The sequence below is a fragment of the Pecten maximus genome, chromosome 12 (genome assembly GCF_902652985.1).
Source record: "Pecten maximus chromosome 12, xPecMax1.1, whole genome shotgun sequence".
In the NCBI taxonomy this organism is placed as follows: domain Eukaryota; kingdom Metazoa; phylum Mollusca; class Bivalvia; order Pectinida; family Pectinidae; genus Pecten; species Pecten maximus.
In genome coordinates, this window is record NC_047026.1 from 18,266,011 (window position 1) to 18,284,711 (window position 18,701).

The 18,701-nt window shown below is 37.1% G+C and overlaps 1 protein-coding gene across 1 annotated transcript in view; it reads right to left on the reverse strand.

Moving 5' to 3' along the window:
* LOC117339870 (G protein-coupled receptor kinase 5-like) overlaps positions 1-18,701 on the reverse strand; it is a 71,582-nt gene that overhangs the window by 11,157 nt on the left and 41,724 nt on the right. Inside the window, exons 5-13 of the mRNA XM_033901580.1 lie at positions 15,273-15,376; positions 13,037-13,129; positions 12,262-12,466; positions 6,119-6,309; positions 5,686-5,723; positions 5,297-5,386; positions 4,431-4,519; positions 3,492-3,611; positions 2,546-2,689 (exon numbers count right to left, since the gene is read on the reverse strand). Coding sequence (XP_033757471.1) covers positions 2,546-2,689; positions 3,492-3,611; positions 4,431-4,519; positions 5,297-5,386; positions 5,686-5,723; positions 6,119-6,309; positions 12,262-12,466; positions 13,037-13,129; positions 15,273-15,376 — 1,074 coding nt within the window. The remainder of the gene's footprint in view (positions 1-2,545; positions 2,690-3,491; positions 3,612-4,430; positions 4,520-5,296; positions 5,387-5,685; positions 5,724-6,118; positions 6,310-12,261; positions 12,467-13,036; positions 13,130-15,272; positions 15,377-18,701) is intronic.

Below are 18,701 nucleotides of genomic sequence, written 5' to 3' on the forward strand. Positions count from 1 at the left end.
TGGTTCTAGGCTTATATGAAATGTTTCTGCATATGAACTCAGGATGAACATATTAGTCTAAGACATGTGGATAGTTTCTCTGTGAACGCATGTCAATTTCCACAATGATCAAACTGAATTTTTTACTTTCGTTTTCAAGGCAGGATTGGGACTGAACTACGTAATCCTACGCCAACAAAATTGCATATACTGGTGAGGAAATATTTGTATTTATAATCTAAAATAGTCTAGAACACCAAACATTCATATTTCATTTTAATAATTGCAGTAAACACAGGAACCATCAGTTAAATCGTGTCAATAATTGCTGTCAAAATAGGAAGTATATTCGGCTGCGGATAAATATCATTTGTATTACAGAAATGAGAAGTTGTTAGCCAGAAACAAAAGTGTGACTAACAAAATTTACCCACCACGACTATAACGGCAGGTGCCAAATGCATCCTGACGTTAAAAAAGAGCATGAAGAGCAAAGCATGTCATGGTTTTTATGATATTGAGGACATTAATTCCAAAGGGAATTCCACAAAAAGAAACCCAATCGATAACAAACCAAAATTGTTTTGATGATATTCTGAAACAAGAGGCCCAGGAGGAACTGCATTTTTAAGAAATGTTTAACCTAAGCGCTCCTTTTGCCCCATCTTTTTTTCCCCAGGGGTCAAACCTGTCTCATTAAAAAATATGATTGCCATCACCTTATGTTTAACATCAAATTTGGTTGTAATCCACCAAAAGGTTAGGGAGGATGAGGATTTAACAGCAAATATTCACCAAAGTTCCCCTTTTGGGGCCCTGCCCCTCAGGCCCCAGGGGTCACACTAGCCTCGTTTATATAAAATATGACCACCCTTCCCAAAGGATGTTTCACACCATATTTCGTATTAATCCACCCAAGGGTTAGAGAGAAGTAGGATTTATAGCAAAAATTCACCAAAGTTCCCCTTTTGGGGCCCTGCCCCTCAGGCCCCAGGGGTCACACTAGCCTCGTTTATATAAAATATGACCACCCTTCCCAAAGGATGTTTCACACCATATTTCGTATTAATCCACCCAAGGGTTAGAGAGAAGTAGGATTTATAGCAAAAATTCACCAAAGTTCCCCTTTTGGGGCCCCGCCCCTCTGGCCCTAGGGGTCAAACCAGCCTCATTTATATAAAATATGATTGTCCTCCTCCAATGATGTTTCACACCAAATTTGGTAATAATTCACTATGGGTGTTAGGAGCAGTAGGATTTTATAGCAAAATTTCATCAAAGTTCCCCTTTTGGGGCCCCGCCCCTCCTGCCCCAGGGGCCACACCAGCCTCATTTATATAAAATATGACCACCCTCCACCAATGATGTTTCACACAATATCTGGTTGAAATCCACCAAAGGGTTAAGGACGAGTAGGATTTTATAGCAAATTTTCATCACAGTTCCCTTTTTTGGGCCCGTCACTCTGGCCCCAGGGCTCACACCAGCCTCATTTATATAAAATATGACCACCCTCCCCCAATGATGTTTCACAACATATCTGGTTGAAATCCACTAAAGGGTTAAGGAGGAGTAGGATTTTATAGCAAAATTTCATCAAAGTTCCCATTTTGGGGCCCCGCCCCTCAGGCCCTAGGGGTCACACCAACTTCATTTATATAAAATATGACCGCCCTCCCCCAATGATGTTTCACACCAAATTTAGTTGTAATCCACCCAAGGGTAAAGGAGGAGTAGGATTTTATAGCAATATTCACCTAAGTTCCCTTTTTGGGGCCCCGCCCTTCTGGCCCCAGGGGTCAGACCAGCCTCATTTATATAAAATATGATTGCCCTCCCCCAATGATGCTTCAAACCAAATTTGGAAGTAATCCACCCAAGCGTTAAGGAGGAGTAGCGTTTTGAAAGAAAAAGTTTACGGACGGCGAACGGCACACGACGCACGACGCACGACGACGGACGAAGCACGATGACTATAGGTCATCCTGACCCTTTGGGTCATATGACCTAACAAAAATTCCACTAAATATGTCTGATTTTGAGAGTGACTTTGATTGAAATTTGACCTCCATCAGCTATCCCACGCAAGCACTCTTTTTTTTATGGAAGTACTGGATAAAGTCCGAAAGCAATTGCGTCATTCTGGATGCTGGGCCCTAATTAAATTTCCTAGTATTCTTATTGTTATTCATATAAAATTAATTAGTACATCTTTATGATGAAAACACTGCTGTTTAATATGAACCAGAATTTGATCACTTGAGGTAGGAATACAATTTTTTAATTCTGAGGTCTCTCAGAAGCAAAACTAATGCAGAAATGTTCTAGATATTGTGTCTGTGGTCAATTTAAATATTTACAAAAAACTTTTTTCTTTAAAATGCATACAAAACCTATATATGATACTTATATCAGAAGTCATATCAAACACTTCCAGAAACATTCTTAGTAGAAATACGTACACAAACGTTCTATACCTGATATATAAAACTTACACCCAGTACTCATCTCAGAAGTCGAATCAAATACGTACACAAACGTTCTATACCTGATATATAAAACTTACATCTGGCACGAAGGGTGGATCACACACACCAGCCTGTAGCCGTCGGAAGTTGATCGTTTTGAAGAATGGATGGCTTTTCACCGCTTTGGCACCGTTTTTTCCACAGGTACAACCCAGTCTCAGGTTAGGATCTTTTTGTAAAAGCTGTTGAGATATATCAAACCTCAAGCTCCATCACCAAAGTATAATGAAACCTGCTAGCACCACCTACTCTTACAACAGGACATTTACGGTCAATAAGACCTTCTAATGACATGGCATTATGGTCTATAAGGCATTTCAATGTCATATGGCATTATAGTCTCGTATAATGCCTGTTTTCATTAGAATGTCTTATTAGCCATGATGCCATTTCATAAGAATGTTCAGACATGGTTGAATGAACGTCTGTTTTTACTAGGACTATTCTGGTTGCCATATAAAAATAAAGGATTCATCAGTTTGTTTTAATGTTGCTATAGACAGGTTTCACTATACTCTATCTGTCTAATGCTTTCTCGCTTTATATATAAACATGCTAATCTTGTTGACTATTTGTCTGATCACAACATGTTTTATTATCTTTAGAAGGAGCAGGGCACCAGGCATTTAAAAATTTTGGTCAGGGCACAACATCTGTTCGCCCTGCTTTGTTCGAACACGACAGCTGATTTTAAAGTAACAGAACTAATTTAGAGAAAATTGATGATGCTGTGATCATTACAAAACTTTGGAAATAGAGAGCATACTTTGACTTTGAAAATAAATAGTAAAATTCTGTCATATTACATAGTTATAGGGTATGTGGATGATAATTCATTATGCAGCAGGAGAACAATAAGATGGAATGTTTTTGGGGAAAAATTCAACCAAGAATGATAAATCTTTGAGTAATGAGTATGTATCCTTCTGGAGTATACAATAACTGATCCGAGTAAACTTACCAAGGCTGAGTATACAGACTTACCTGAGTACAGATATCCCTGCAGTCGTCTGAGAATTTGGATGAGTACACCTCCCTGTCCTCCCTTACACGACGATCTACCTCGTCACGCTTCACCTTTTCTTTTCTCGCCCGGAATGGACTCTGACAACAAAGGGCGATACAAATCTGAGCATCACAAGACACAATATCACAGAATGCCTGGCTCCATGTACACTTAAACAGCAAACTCAGTAATACAAAGGAGTGTGCCCTTTTCTCCCACTTTTTGAGTAGAAAAAAACAGTTTAAAAATACTGGTAGTAATGTTCTGACAGCATTCTGTTGGATTATAGTCTGTTTCATTGTATATCTTACCTGTATTTTACCTGTGTTATAGTCTGTTTCATTATATATCTTACCTGTGGTTTACTTGTGTTACAGTCTGTTTCATTATATATAGTCTGTTTCATTGACTATCTTACATGTATTATAGTCCGTTTCATTGAATATCTTACCTGTATCTTACCTATGTTATAGTCTGTTTCTTTGGATATCTTACCTGTGTTATAGTCTGTTTCATTGAATATCTTACCTGTGTTATAGTCTGTTTCATTGAATATCTTACCTGTGCTATAGTCTGTCTCATTCTATATTTCACCTGTGGTTTACTTTTGTTATAGTCCGTTTTATTACATATAGTCTTTTTTATTCCATATCTTACCAGTGTTATAGTCTGTTTCATTAGATATTTTATCTGTGTTTTACCTGTGTTACATCACATTATCAGATTATACCCTCATATAGTGTATATTCACACAAACTTAGATATAATAGAAACACTCTTCTAAGTAATCTTTTCATATCTACATGCTTCATCACTTAAAAGCTTCAATCATTATGTGATGAATTACAAACTGATTATTCTACCAACTTACGATAACTTTTAATGTTAATACAAACCCATTCAAAGTTGAAATTTACCTTGCCCTCGATCATTTCGTATATAATACAGCCCAGTCCCCACCAGTCTGGGCTGAAGGAGTACCGTTCGTTCTTCACCACTTCTGGAGCTGAAACATTCAAACCCCTTCTGTCTTAAAAGTTTCATTTCCTGGTTTCACAGATCACATGGGTAAGATGTTCCCCATTTTCTTAGGGCTTTTCCAGTAAAACATCTACCCCACCCTAGGACTCTAGGTTTGGTTAAGAGGTACCACCTATAGAATTTATCTAATAAATTACATAGAAGTAATAGGAAGGCAATCCAACCATGTATAGAAGTGATTTATTTTGGAGTCCTGGGGTCAGGTAGACATTTTAATGGAATATCCCTTATCATTTATCATATAAAGTTTATTTTTTATAAAGAAGTACATTATTGTCAGAGAGGGCCTCGAAACGTGTCCATCTCTAAACCTGAGTGTTAGATATACTTGTATAGTCCAACTATTACAACACACATGAATCATTTGATATTAGGTACCTAGTGGTCAAGTGTAACATTTAACCCTTGTAGCTGAACCTTTTTTTTTTGTATTTTTTTTCTTTTTTCCCCCTCATAGCTGAGCAGAAATTCTCTTACTAAATTATCGATCAACTCATCCTTCTCTCTCAGACCATACATTTTGTATATCTCACACTTGGTACATGAACAGTAACACACTTACTCTAGACTGACCCCCTGTCTCTATAATAGCAATTTTATATATTAAATTAACTATTATGATTTTGGTCTCTAAGATATGTCTGAGTATAGTTTTGAACTAGGGAGAGATAAACTAGTATTAGAATTTAGCTGAGTGATTCTTAACACAAAACTTGGGGGCTGGTGGCCAGTCGACACTTACCCATATACCCTACTGTTCCAACACGTCCCTTAATAGTCTCCCCATCTGGTACCTCCTCCGCAAGTCCCAGATCAGAAATTCTTAAGTGACCTGAAAACAGAAAGAGAAAGTTCATACTAAGTACTCCTAGATACTTCAGTCAGGTCAGTTTACTTCAGTACTGATCCTTATCATTCTTCTCATCAGATACTGACACTCAGGGGGAAAGCATACTGCTCTAGAGATGAGCTAAATATTCCATTTCTTGAATTGTCCATTGTCGCAAATGGTGTCAAAATCGAACTACTTACTCTCAGCTCTTGTATTAAGAAATTAATGTACATTGTGTTGGTAAATATTTGAATTTGATATCTTTTTGATCCTATGTCTAACAAAAATTGAAAACTTACCAAAGTCATCCAGGAGAATATTTTCAGGTTTCAAATCTCTGTAAAAAAAAAAACCCATTAAATTAGTATTAATATAATCTCCAAGCAAAAATTTGTTTTCTCCAAAACTTTCAATTTTTTTCCCTGAAAGATGCTGTTATTTCAATTACAAATTTTCTTTATCCAATACAATTCTCTTCAAAAAGAACTTGAAAATGGGCAGTCAAATTACTGAAAACTCAATGTATATAAGTAAATTCTACAAAATAACCGTCACATTTAATTTAGTGATATTTTATCAACCAGTGTATAGATTGGAAAACTCCTTGAAAACTTCATGGCCTTACGAAGACTTTGAGATAACAAGCCTCGACTGTATTTCATTGTACAAAAGTTTCCTGGTACATTTAATCTTTAAAGTTTTTTTTTGCCGTTTACATTTTTCAGTGCTAACCTGTACACAATCCTCTTCTGTTGGAGGTCCTCAAGACCACATGTGATCTCTGCTGCACAGAAGACAGCCCGCTCCTCCTCAAATCCGGGGTTCCCCATATTATGGATGTGGAACTTGAGGTCACCCCCATTCATCAGAGTTAATACTAGACATAATGCCTCTTTGGTTTCAAATGCATAGGCTAAGCTAACCTGGAAAACAGAAACAGCCTATAGGTAAGGATTACCTTGAAAACAGAAACAGTCTATAAATAAGGATAACAAAGAAAACAGGAAAAATAATATAGGTTAGGATAACATGGGAAATAGAAACAGGCTATAGGTAATTGTAACCAGGAAAACAGAAATGGATTATGGGTTAGGATAACTTTGAAAACAGAAACAGTCTATAGATTAGGATTACATGGAAAATAGAAACAGGCTATAGGTTAGAATAACCAAAACAAGAGCTGTTGGAGAACAGCATAGCTCGTCTCGCAATGTTTGTCAATAAATAATTAAATATATTAATTGGTATGGTTTCATGAATTGCATTAATAATATTTATATTGGTTACTTGATCAGATTGTGTTTTGTGTATTCATGCAATTTTCAAAACCATACAAATTTATATATACATATGTATATGTAAATTATTTATTGACAAACATTCGGGAGACAAGCAATGCTGTTGTAGATTGAATAAATATATTAAATACAAATGTAATTGCTTTTGGACCAATTTCTTCAATTTTTTGATAAAATATAATCCTTATGAGAGTTGTCTCCCTTGAAAAATGTGGACCAGTATACATTGTCTAATGTGAGCATTTTCACATTGTTTGTTTTTCAGTTTCACTCCAAGAAGGGATAGTGTAACTTCAGAGGGACTCTTTTATCAAATATCAGCACCCTAGTACAATTACAAAGTGATGTATTCATACCTTTCAACACTTTCACCAAAAACTTAATGCAGAAATTTTACAAAGTCCAAAAATTTGAAAAATCTGTTTTTTTCCCCCAAAAATATATTTTAGTTTAACTCCAACAGGGGATAGTTTAATCCCCACAGGGACCATATTACCATAAATTACTATGCCTTTCAACACTTGCCCCAAAAACTAAACATTTGAAAAACCAACGCCGACGCGGGAGTGACAACATAAGCTCTCACTCTTCTTCGAAGAGACGAGCTAAAAAGAGAGAAACAGCCTATAGGTTAGAATAACCAAGTAAACAGAAACTGCCTTTATGTTAGAATAACCAGTAACACAGCTGTTGAAGAGGAGAAATAAAACTTGAAAATGGAAACATACTTTCCAAGGTATATTAGCTGCTTGCAGGTTATTATCTGGAGTAGTGTACAGATAATGCTAATTTTGTATAGAAAATATTTCTCAAATAGTTATTAAACTTTTAAAGTATTCGTTATGTAAATAACAATGCATGAAATGTCACATTAGGAGTGTTGACACAACAAAATATGACAGGTTATTGGTACTATATACGGGTTGGTACAAGGTAGATAACTGCTATGAACTCGGGCATCACAGTTTACTGTGTGTTCAGTGTATACAAGTAGGCTATAAAAACACCATTAATTGGCAGTAACTAAAGTTTTTTATCTCTGCCACCTGGATATCAGAGCCATGCAAATACAGAACTACAAACAGGCATCTGTATTTACAGTGGATCACACAATGTCTGGATAATGGACAAACTTTAGGATATGGCTATCGTACATCTATACGCACAAACAATGTGTGATTCTATCGAGATTAAAATAGATTAAGTAGTGATCCATGATTAAGATCAATTGGGTTACGGTTTTCTAAATCAATATGAATATCACTAAGGATGGGAGAGTTTTCTTTTCTAAATATATATAAATCAACTATATGTTAATTACAATAATATTCCAAATTAACTTATATGCTCTTATTCACATGCCAGATACATTTCCTCTAAAATCACAATCACTTGCGGAGGTGTGGAAGAGCACTATATCCGGCAAAATTTATGCTGGGTCCTTGTGTGTGCGATGCCAGGTCCAACTGTGATACCACAACTGTAGACTGGTATGTCATGTGATCACACAAATGTAGCCTGGCATGTAATGTGATCACACAACAGTAGCCTGGCATGTCATGTGATCGCACAACAGTAGCCTGGCATGTCATGTGATCACACAACAGTCGCCTGGCATGTCATGTGATCACACAACTGTAGCCTGGTATGTCATGTGATCACACGATTCCACAGCTGTCATGTGATCGCACGATTCCACAGCTGTAGACTGGTATGTCATGTGATCACACATATGTGGCCTGGCATGTCATGTGATCACACAACTGTAGCCTGCCATGTCATGTGATCACACGATTCCACAGCTGTAGACAGGTATGTCGTGTGATACCACAGCTGTAGAATGGTATGTCGTGTGATACCACAGCTGTAGACTGGTATGTCGTGTGATACCACAGCTATAGACTGGTATGTCATGTGATACCACAGCTGTAGACTGGTATGTCATGTGATACCACAGCTGTAGACTGGTATGTCGTGTGATACCACAGCTGTAGACTGGTATGTCGTGAGATACCACAACTGTAGACTGGTATGTCGTGTGATACCACAGCTGTAGACTGGTACATCATGTGATACCACAACTGTAGACTGGTATGTCGTGTGATACCACAACTGTAGACTGGTATGTCATGTGATACCACAGCTGTAGACTGGTATGTCGTGTGATACCATAACTGTGGACTGGTATGTCGTGCGATACCACAGCTGTAGACTGGTATGTCATGTGATACCATAATAGCTGTAGACTGGTATGTCGTGTGATACCGCAACTGTAGACTGGTATGTCGTGAGATACCATAACTGTAGACTGGTATGTCATGTGATACCACAACTGTAGGCTGGTATGTCGTGTGATACCACAACTGTAGACTGGTATGTCGTGTGATACCACAACTGTAGACTGGTATGTCATGTGATACCATAACTGTGGACTGGTATGTCGTGTGATACCACAACTGTGGACTGGTATGTCATGTGATCACACAACTATAGACTGGTATGTCGTGAGATACCACAACTGTAGACTGGTATGTCGTGTGATACCACAACTGTAGACTGGTATGTCATATGATACCATAACTGTAGACTGGTATGTCATGTGATACCACAACTGTAGACTGGTATGTCGTGTGATACCACAACTGTAGACTGGTATGTCATGTGATACCATAACTGTGGACTGGTATGTCGTGCGATACCACAGCTGTAGACTGGTATGTCATGTGATACCATAATAGCTGTAGACTGGTATGTCATGTGATCACACAACTATAGACTGGTATGTCGTGTGATACCACAACTGTGGACTGGTATGCCGTGTGATACCACAGCTGTAGGCTGGCATGTCGTGTGATACCACAACTGTAGACTGGTATGTCATGTGATACCATAACTGTGGACTGGTATGTCGTGTGATACCACAACTGTAGACTGGTATGTCGTGTGATACCACAACTGTAGACTGGTATGTCGTGTGAAACCACAGCTGTAGACTGATATGTCGTGTGATACCACAACTGTAGACTGGTATGTCGTGTGATACCACAACTGTAGACTGGTATGTCATGTGATGCAATAACTGTAGACTGGTATGTCGTGTGATACCACAGCTGTAGACTGGTATGTCGTGTGATACCACAACTGTAGACTGGTATGTCATGTGATACCACAACTGTAGACTGGTATGTCGTGTGATACCAGAACTGTAGACTGGTATGTCATGTGATACCACAGCTGTAGACTGGTATATCATGTGATACCACAGCTGTAGACTGGTATGTCATGCGATACCATAACTGTAGACTGGTATGTCATGTGATACCACAACTGTAGGCTGGTATGTTGTGTGATACAATAACTGTAGACTGGTATGTCATGTGATACCACAAATGTAGACTGGTATGTCGTGTGATACCACAGCTGTAGACTGGTATGTCGTGTGATACCACAGCTATAGACTGGTATGTCGTGTGATACCACATCTGTAGACTGGTATGTCGTGTGATACCACAAATGTAGACTGGTATGTCGTGTGATACCAGAACTGTGGACTGGTATGTCGTGTGATACCACAGCTGTAGACTGGTATGTCGTGTGATACCAGAACTGTGGACTGGTATGTCGTGTGATACCACAGCTGTAGACTGGTATGTCATGTGATACCACAACTGTAGACTGGTATGTCATGTGATACCACAGCTGTAGACTGGTATGTCGTGTGATACCAGAACTGTGGACTGGTATGTCGTGTGATACCACAGCTGTAGACTGGTATGTCGTGTGATACCACAACTGTAGACTGGTATGTCATGTGATACCACAGCTGTAGACTGGTATGTCGTGTGATACCACAGCTGTAGACTGGTATGTCGTGTGATACCACAAATGTAGACTGGTATGTCGTGTGATACCAGAACTGTGGACTGGTATGTCGTGTGATACCACAGCTGTAGACTGGTATGTCGTGTGATACCACAACTGTAGACTGGTATGTCATGTGATACCACAGCTGTAGACTGGTATATCATGTGATACCACAGCTGTAGACTGGTATGTCATGTGATACCATAACTGTAGACTGGTATGTCATGTGATACCACAACTGTAGGCTGGTATGTTGTGTGATACCACAACTGTAGACTGGTATGTCGTGTGATACCACATCTGTAGACTGGTATGTCATATGATACCACAACTGTAGACTGGTATGTCGTGTGATACCACAACTGTAGACTTGTATGTCGTGTGATACCACAACTGTAGACTGGTATGTCGTGTGATACCACAACTGTAGACTGGTATGTCGTGTGATACCACAACAGTAGCCTCGCATGTCACATGATACCACAACTGTAGCCTGGCATGTCGCGTGATACCACATCTGTAGACTGGTATGTCATGTGATACCACAACTGTAGACTGGTATGTCGTGTGATACCACAACTGTAGACTGGTATGTCGTGTGATACCACAACTGTAGGCTGGTATGTCGTGTGATACCACAACTGTAGACTGGTATGTCGTGTGATACCACAACTGTAGACTGGTATGTCGTGTGATACCACAACTGTAGACTGGTATGTCATGTGATACCACAGCTGTCGACTGGTATGTCGTGTGATACCACAACTGTAGACTGGTATGTCATGTGATACCACAGCTGTCGACTGGTATGTTGTGTGATACCACAACTGTAGGCTGGTATGTCATGTGATACCACAACTGTAGACTGGTATGTCGTGTGATACCACAACTGTAGACTGGTATGTCATGTGATACCACAACTGTAGACTGGTATGTCATGTGATACCACAGCTGTCGACTGGTATGTTGTGTGATACCACAACTGTAGACTGGTATGTCGTGTGATACCACAGCTGTAGACTGGTATGTCATATTATACAATAACTGTAGGCTGGTATGTCATGTGATACCACAACTGTAGACTTGTATGTCGTGTGATATCACAACTGTAGACTGGTATGTCATGTGATACCACAGCTGTCGACTGGTATGTCGTGTGATACCACAACTGTAGACTGGTATGTCGTGTGATACCACATCTGTAGACTGGTATGTTGTGTGATACCACAGCTGTAGACTGGTATGTTGTGTGATACCACAGCTGTAGACTGGTATGTCGTGTGATACCACAGCTGTAGACTGGTATGTCATGTGATACCATAACTGTAGGCTGGTATGTCGTGTGATACCACAGCTGTAGGCTGGTATGTCGTGTGATACCACAGCTGTAGGCTGGTATGTCGTGTGATACCACAACTGTAGACTGGTATGTAGTGAGATACCACAACTGTAGACTGTTATGTCGTGTGATACCACAGCTGTAGACTGGTATGTCATGTGATACCACAGCTGTAGACTGGTATGTTGTGTGATACCACAGCTGTAGACAGGTATGTCGTGTGATACCACAGCTGTAGACTGGTATGTCATGTGATACCACAGCTGTAGACTGGTATGTCGTGTTATACCACAACTGTAGACAGGCATTATTTCATTTGATTACAATGCAACTAGAGAGATCTCATAAAATCAGTTTGGGAATTATATACTTACAACAAACCGTGAATTAACTTTTTGTAGAATTTGTTTTTCATTGAGAGCCATCCTCTCTCCATTCCTTTTCTTTATTCTTTTCTTTTCCAGCTTCTTACATGCATACATTTTACCAGTAGCCCTCACTTGACATGCACACACTTCCCCAAACCCACCCTTCCCCAAAACCCGGTACATCCGAAATGTGTTTTTGGTTACGGGTTGTCTGAAACATAGCAAAGCATCACAAACCTTTCATTACACTAAAATTAATATTCAACTTATAAATGAGAATATCATGTTCATAAAACAAAAGGGAAAAATTATATGTTGACATTTTTCTGTTTTAAAATTTATTCTTGTTAAAATGACTTGATAAATTTTATATTTTGTACATTAATTTACAAAATTAGGGAATATGATTCAATTCAAGCAATCTCATATTCAGCAAATGAATGATATTGTACTCAAAAGTGTTCATACACATAAATACTTCAAAGGAATTTTTTTAATAGGAAGTATGGTCAAATTTAGATTACTCCCCTTTGATCTTGAAAATTTTCTTGAAAGAAATTCTATTCCACTTGAAATTTTCTGATAATGAAATTACTTGTTGGAACAACACTTTGAATTATTTAAACATTTAATAAAGTCTTCATTTCAAACAGGCAAAAACAATCAAACAAGGAGATTATGATTATCAAATTATTAAATGTACAGAAAATTTAATTAATCTTAAAAATTTCCCAGAAAGCAACGTTAACCATATGGACCTGTATGAATGAAAAATACTCACCCTTCTAGCCATTTCCACTGTAGATACCTCTTAGAATACATACTATCTAAAAACTCTCTGAATGGCTCTCCATGTAAATATTCTAAAATTATCCTGGAAGATAATAAGTATTAACAGAAGGTTAAAAGAGTATTCTATCCTTGTGACAAATTTCAGAATATATATACAGTCGCTCAATGTTTTTTTTTCAAATCCAATAATGAAAACATGAAATATATTTAATTACTGGGATATTGCCCTTCCATATCCAGATTGTGACTTTTTTTTCTTACTATTTTGAGGTTCATCAGTCATTTTCTACTATCAACACTCTTAGCCCTAGCATCACTGATGAGTCCTTAAGTAATTATGAACAATGAAACAGCTGTATGATACAATTTACTTCATTTTTGCTTCTTTTTCTTAATTGAATGGTGTTAATATCTTGTGCGTCTTTTTGTACAATCTTCTTTGAAATGCTGAACTTATTTATGGACATTTAATAGTTATTCTTTTCAAACATTTTAGAAGTAAACAATTTTGTAATTGTATCTTTTGCTACCCTATCAATTTGTATATACCAGGTATCGACTGTTGAGTTAAGGGAATCTAATTTTTGTAAGCTGGTGTTAAAATATCCCAGGTGTTGTAATGTTCTAACTTGTAACGTTTATAGAAGTTTCATTTTCGTACATGTTTTTGTAAATGTTTTCAACAATAAGACAGGGAGTACCTTACTCTAGTTAGTTAACCTAATATTTGAGCTCCATAGAAGACCTCCTGACAAATATTCACTTACATGATAATTGCCCTGATTAGCCAAAATCCCTAAGCTTTAAATAAACATATTTTACATTTGTGATGTTGAAAATCTTCAGTACCTCCTATGATATTTGCTATGATATTATGCAAAGGTGCTCAAATTTTTTTTACTGTTCTGATTTTCACTAACTCCCCCCCCCCCCCCCCCCCCCCCCCCCCCCCCCCCCCCCCCCCATCCCCCATCCCCTTAATTAAGTTCATTATCAGTAACCCCCTTTACTTTGTTCACTATCAGTAACACCCCCCACCCCCCTTTTAGTTTGTTTATTATCAGTAACACACACACACCCAACCCCCCAACCCCCTTTATTAAGTTTATTATCAGTAACCCCACTTTATTAAGTAGAGGGTATAAAATTGGACTGGTACTCTAAATACATCTATTGTAAAACTTACTTATACAAAATTAAATCATTATTTGACTAATGGGCTCTGAACTTTCCAATTCCTTTTAACTATGGATGTTCAATTTAATCAAAACTAATTAAGTACCAGCATTACATACCTATTAAAGGTAAAGTCAATGTTGACCTTTGTGTCAATGATATGCTGGCTCAGACTTTTGACCAGGTTGAGCTAATGAAAAGACATCCTACTCAAAACAAAGCAATTCTCATCTGCTGTTTTAACAGAAACATAACCACAATGGTGTTAGGCCTAATGGCTCTATGTAATTACCCAAAGCTTGTGACAATGACGTCATTGAGTCGTTATATGGTATTAGAGCACCATTATACAACCGCCAGGCTGATTGGACTGGTATAGTAACCATTCATACAGACACGCGCCATAGTAACTACAGATCATCATCGGGGCCACGCGGGGATGTCACGTCTGTAGAAGTTTAGGTTGGAAACCAATATCAACCACATTCTGAACAGTTTCATAAAACTAAACTCTAATTATGAAATTTCCACATTTTCGACACTGAACAACATCAGTATATATTCTTTTCTCTGATAGAAGTATTTATATTTCCCCACAATCATTTGAGAGATGCCATTATGGTTATTAGCTTCTAATTCTTTGTTTGAAGAATGACAAACTGATCTCAGACTGTTGGAAATGCTTAAATTATGGAACTTTTAAAACTCCCATCAGCTTTCCTGGTTTCTCAAACTTTTTAACCGACATTGTTGATTTTTTACCCGGGCAATTTTCAACCTTCAAAACAGATTACCTTACATTTTCTGTCCACTAATTGTGTTCAGCAGATGTGTCTGTACAGTATTTATCCACAAATAAGCCCCTTTTTCATTTTTGCAGATTCATCCTTCTAAAATAGTAAGTTTAAAGTCGTTCACAAATAAGCCCTGCCCAAACTTATTTGAGGATGAATAGAGTATATTGCCCCCCGCACATTAGAACAGTTATGACATATATTATAAACTATCTCGCCCTTGTTATGAAATGTTGCCTGACTTATGATACTTACTGTGTACATGTACTAAACAGTTCCTTCCCTGATGAATTGTCCGATATGGACTCTTTGATGGCTGTCACGTGATTACCATTTATTTGACTGACATAGTCTGGAGACTGAAATCAAATCAAAGCATTCATTAAATTACAAAAAACACATGCTTAAAAGCACACATCAGAATTCTTTCAAACTAAATTGTTTCTTTCAAGAAAGAAATTGTTAACCATGTTTGTTTGCTAGTTTTATTACCCAATGAACAGCCAGGGTCATTTTGAGGCAGTCTGCCTGTAGTAGCCAGTGGCTACCTCACAGAACATACGGAAGGTCCATCGATATCACATGCTAATCTGGGTAAAGTATCAAAGACAAAACCAAAACAGCACGAAACAGCTCTCGAGGCAGTCTGTAATCTCTCGAGACAGTCTGTAATCTCTCGAGACAGTCTGTTATCTCTCGAGACAGTCTGTTATCTCTCGAGACAGTCTGTTATCTCTTGAGACAGTCTGTTATCTCTCGAGACGGTCTGTTATCTCTCGAGACAGTCTGTAATCTCAGTTGCTGAGATAATAAAAAACTGTCCTGGTTTGGATCAAAGGCTCAACTGGTATCTTCATGGATCTATGCATGTAGGCCCTTGTGGTTTTAATAAAATTTTAAACTTTCATTTCTTCACTTACTGCATAGGTTGAAGTAAAATTTTGACATAAGAGATTTTTTTCTTTTCTGAATGACAGCAAAACTTTGAGAATTTTTTTTCGGGGAAGAAGAAAGTTTCAGCATTCCATTTTTTATCTATCCAAAGCAAAAATTCTAAGTCTGATATATTTATAATTTTTTTTTACATTTCTGCCATAGAATACATATTTATGTCAGCATGTCATAATGCACTTTTATCACATAATCCTCTTGTTATCCAGGAAATTTGTCCGTGTAATATTTTTAAATAAGTGTAATACACAAATACCCTAGAGCAATTTTCACTGGCTGTGCCAGTCAGAAACCAATTGTGATGTGATAATATGGACAATGATGTGACATCTTGAATTGTGCATGGTGCAACAAAACGGGTTCTCAGTTTAAGACAACCACAATTTGAATTTAAAACCTGTCAAAATTAAGCTTCATGGGCTGTATGATAAAAAGTATCCTAAATTTGTTTTCATTTCATGAGATTTTATTAAACTCCTCTCAAAGGTATTTTTGTTTTAATCACATGAAATGAAATCTTAAAATAATTATAAGATCCTACACATTTATAATACCACAAGGCAGAAATGGCATTTGGCAGACAGTAAATACAATTATAGTTACATGGCCAATATTACGGCATAGTTATTATCATCCAGACCAGCTAAATAATCTCAGCAGAAAAAAGATCACATTAATATTGCATGATGCAAAGATAAGTGTCATCTTCTGGGCTATGAAGTTGTTACCTATCTTTCCTTTTTGTCATTAGTTATCTTTCCTCAAATAACATAATACAAAACTTAATATGTAACAACTGATATAAAAAATATAAAATTGTTTATTATTGATATAGATGTTGATACATTTGTATTTCATTGTCAAAATCACAGCAGGAAGTCGCAGCATATTCCTACTTTCTCTTTCAAACTCTGTCAGAAATTACATTTAACTGGAGTCAGAGAACTATTATAATGTAACATTTTGTTGAACTGATAAACATTTTATTTTAATACTACAGAATTTATCATAATTTGTTGAAATTCCAATCAAAACATTAATTTTCATTACCTTCTTCTCAAGAATGTCGGAAACATTTTGCTATAAGATTGCTCATCAATTTACAGTCACATGACCTGTGGTCATGTAAATTCAGATTTTTTAGTCCGAACAAAAACTCCAATTTCTGTGAATATATCAGGCTATTTGTATGTCAACAAATAAAATTAAATGTTTTTTGTATATGAATCTTAAATTCGACACTGTTTATTTAAAATAAATCGGTCTAACAACATATTTATGAAAATCACATTTACAAAGGAACGATTTCCAGAACCATGCTGTTGGACGTCAAAACTGATTCCAATGGAAATCTTCATTCAATCAAAGAACAAAACATTTTGAATTCCCTAAAAGGAGTGATTTTAGTAAAAATCAGAAGGATTTCTCTAGCAATATGTCATATCATATGGTGAATATTTACAAATCATACTAAAACATTCATAATGCAGGTAATTCAACCTTAATGGATTCATCTTACTTTCTTTGTAATAACTAATGTACCTAAACTCCCACTGGGTCTCTATATAAACTCTAAAACTAATGTACCCTAAACTCCCACTGGGTCTCTATATAAACTCTAACACTAATGTACCCTAAACTCCCACTGGGTCTCTATATAAACTCTAAAACTAATGTACCCTAAACTCCCACTGGGTCTCTATATAAACTCTAAAACTAATGTACCCTAAACTCACACAGAGTCTCTATATAAACTCTAACACTAATGTACCCTAAACTCCCACTGGGTCTCTATATAAACTCTAACACTAATGTACCCTAAACTCCCACTGGGTCTCTATATAAACTCTAAAACTAATGTACCCTAAACTCCCACTGGGTCTCTATATAAACTCTAAAACTAATGTACCCTAAACTCACACAGAGTCTCTATATAAACTCTAACACTAATGTACCCTAAACTCCCACTGGGTCTCTATATAAACTCTAAAACTAATGTACCCTAAACTCACACAGAGTCTCTATATAAACTCTAAAACTAATGTACCCTAAACTCCCACTGGGTCTCTATATAAACTCTAACACTTATGTACCCTAAACTCCCACTGGGTCTCTATATAAACTCTAAAACTAATGTACCCTAAACTCCCACTGGGTCTCTATATAAACTCTAACACTAATGTACCCTAAACTCCCACTGGGTCTCTATATAAACTCTAACACTAATGTACCCTAAACTCACACAGAGTCTCTATATAAACTCTAACACTAATGTACCTAAACTCCCACTGGGTCTCTATATAAACTCTAACACTAATGTACCCTAAACTCCCACTGGGTCTCTATATAAACTCTAAAACTAATGTACCCTAAACTCCCACTGGGTCTCTATATAAACTCTAACACTAATGTACCCTAAACTCCCACTGGGTCTCTATATAAACTCTAAAACTAATGTACCCTAAACTCCCACTGGGTCTTTATATAAACTCTAACACTAATGTACCCTAAACTCCCACTGGGTCTCTATATAAACTCTAAAACTAATGTACCCTAAACTCACACAGAGTCTCTATATAAACTCTAACACTAATGTACCCTAAACTCCCACTGGGTCTCTATATAAACTCTAACACTAATGTACCCTAAACTCACACAGAGTCTCTATATAAACTCTAACACTAATGTACCCTAAACTCACACAGAGTCTCTATATAAACTCTAACACTAATG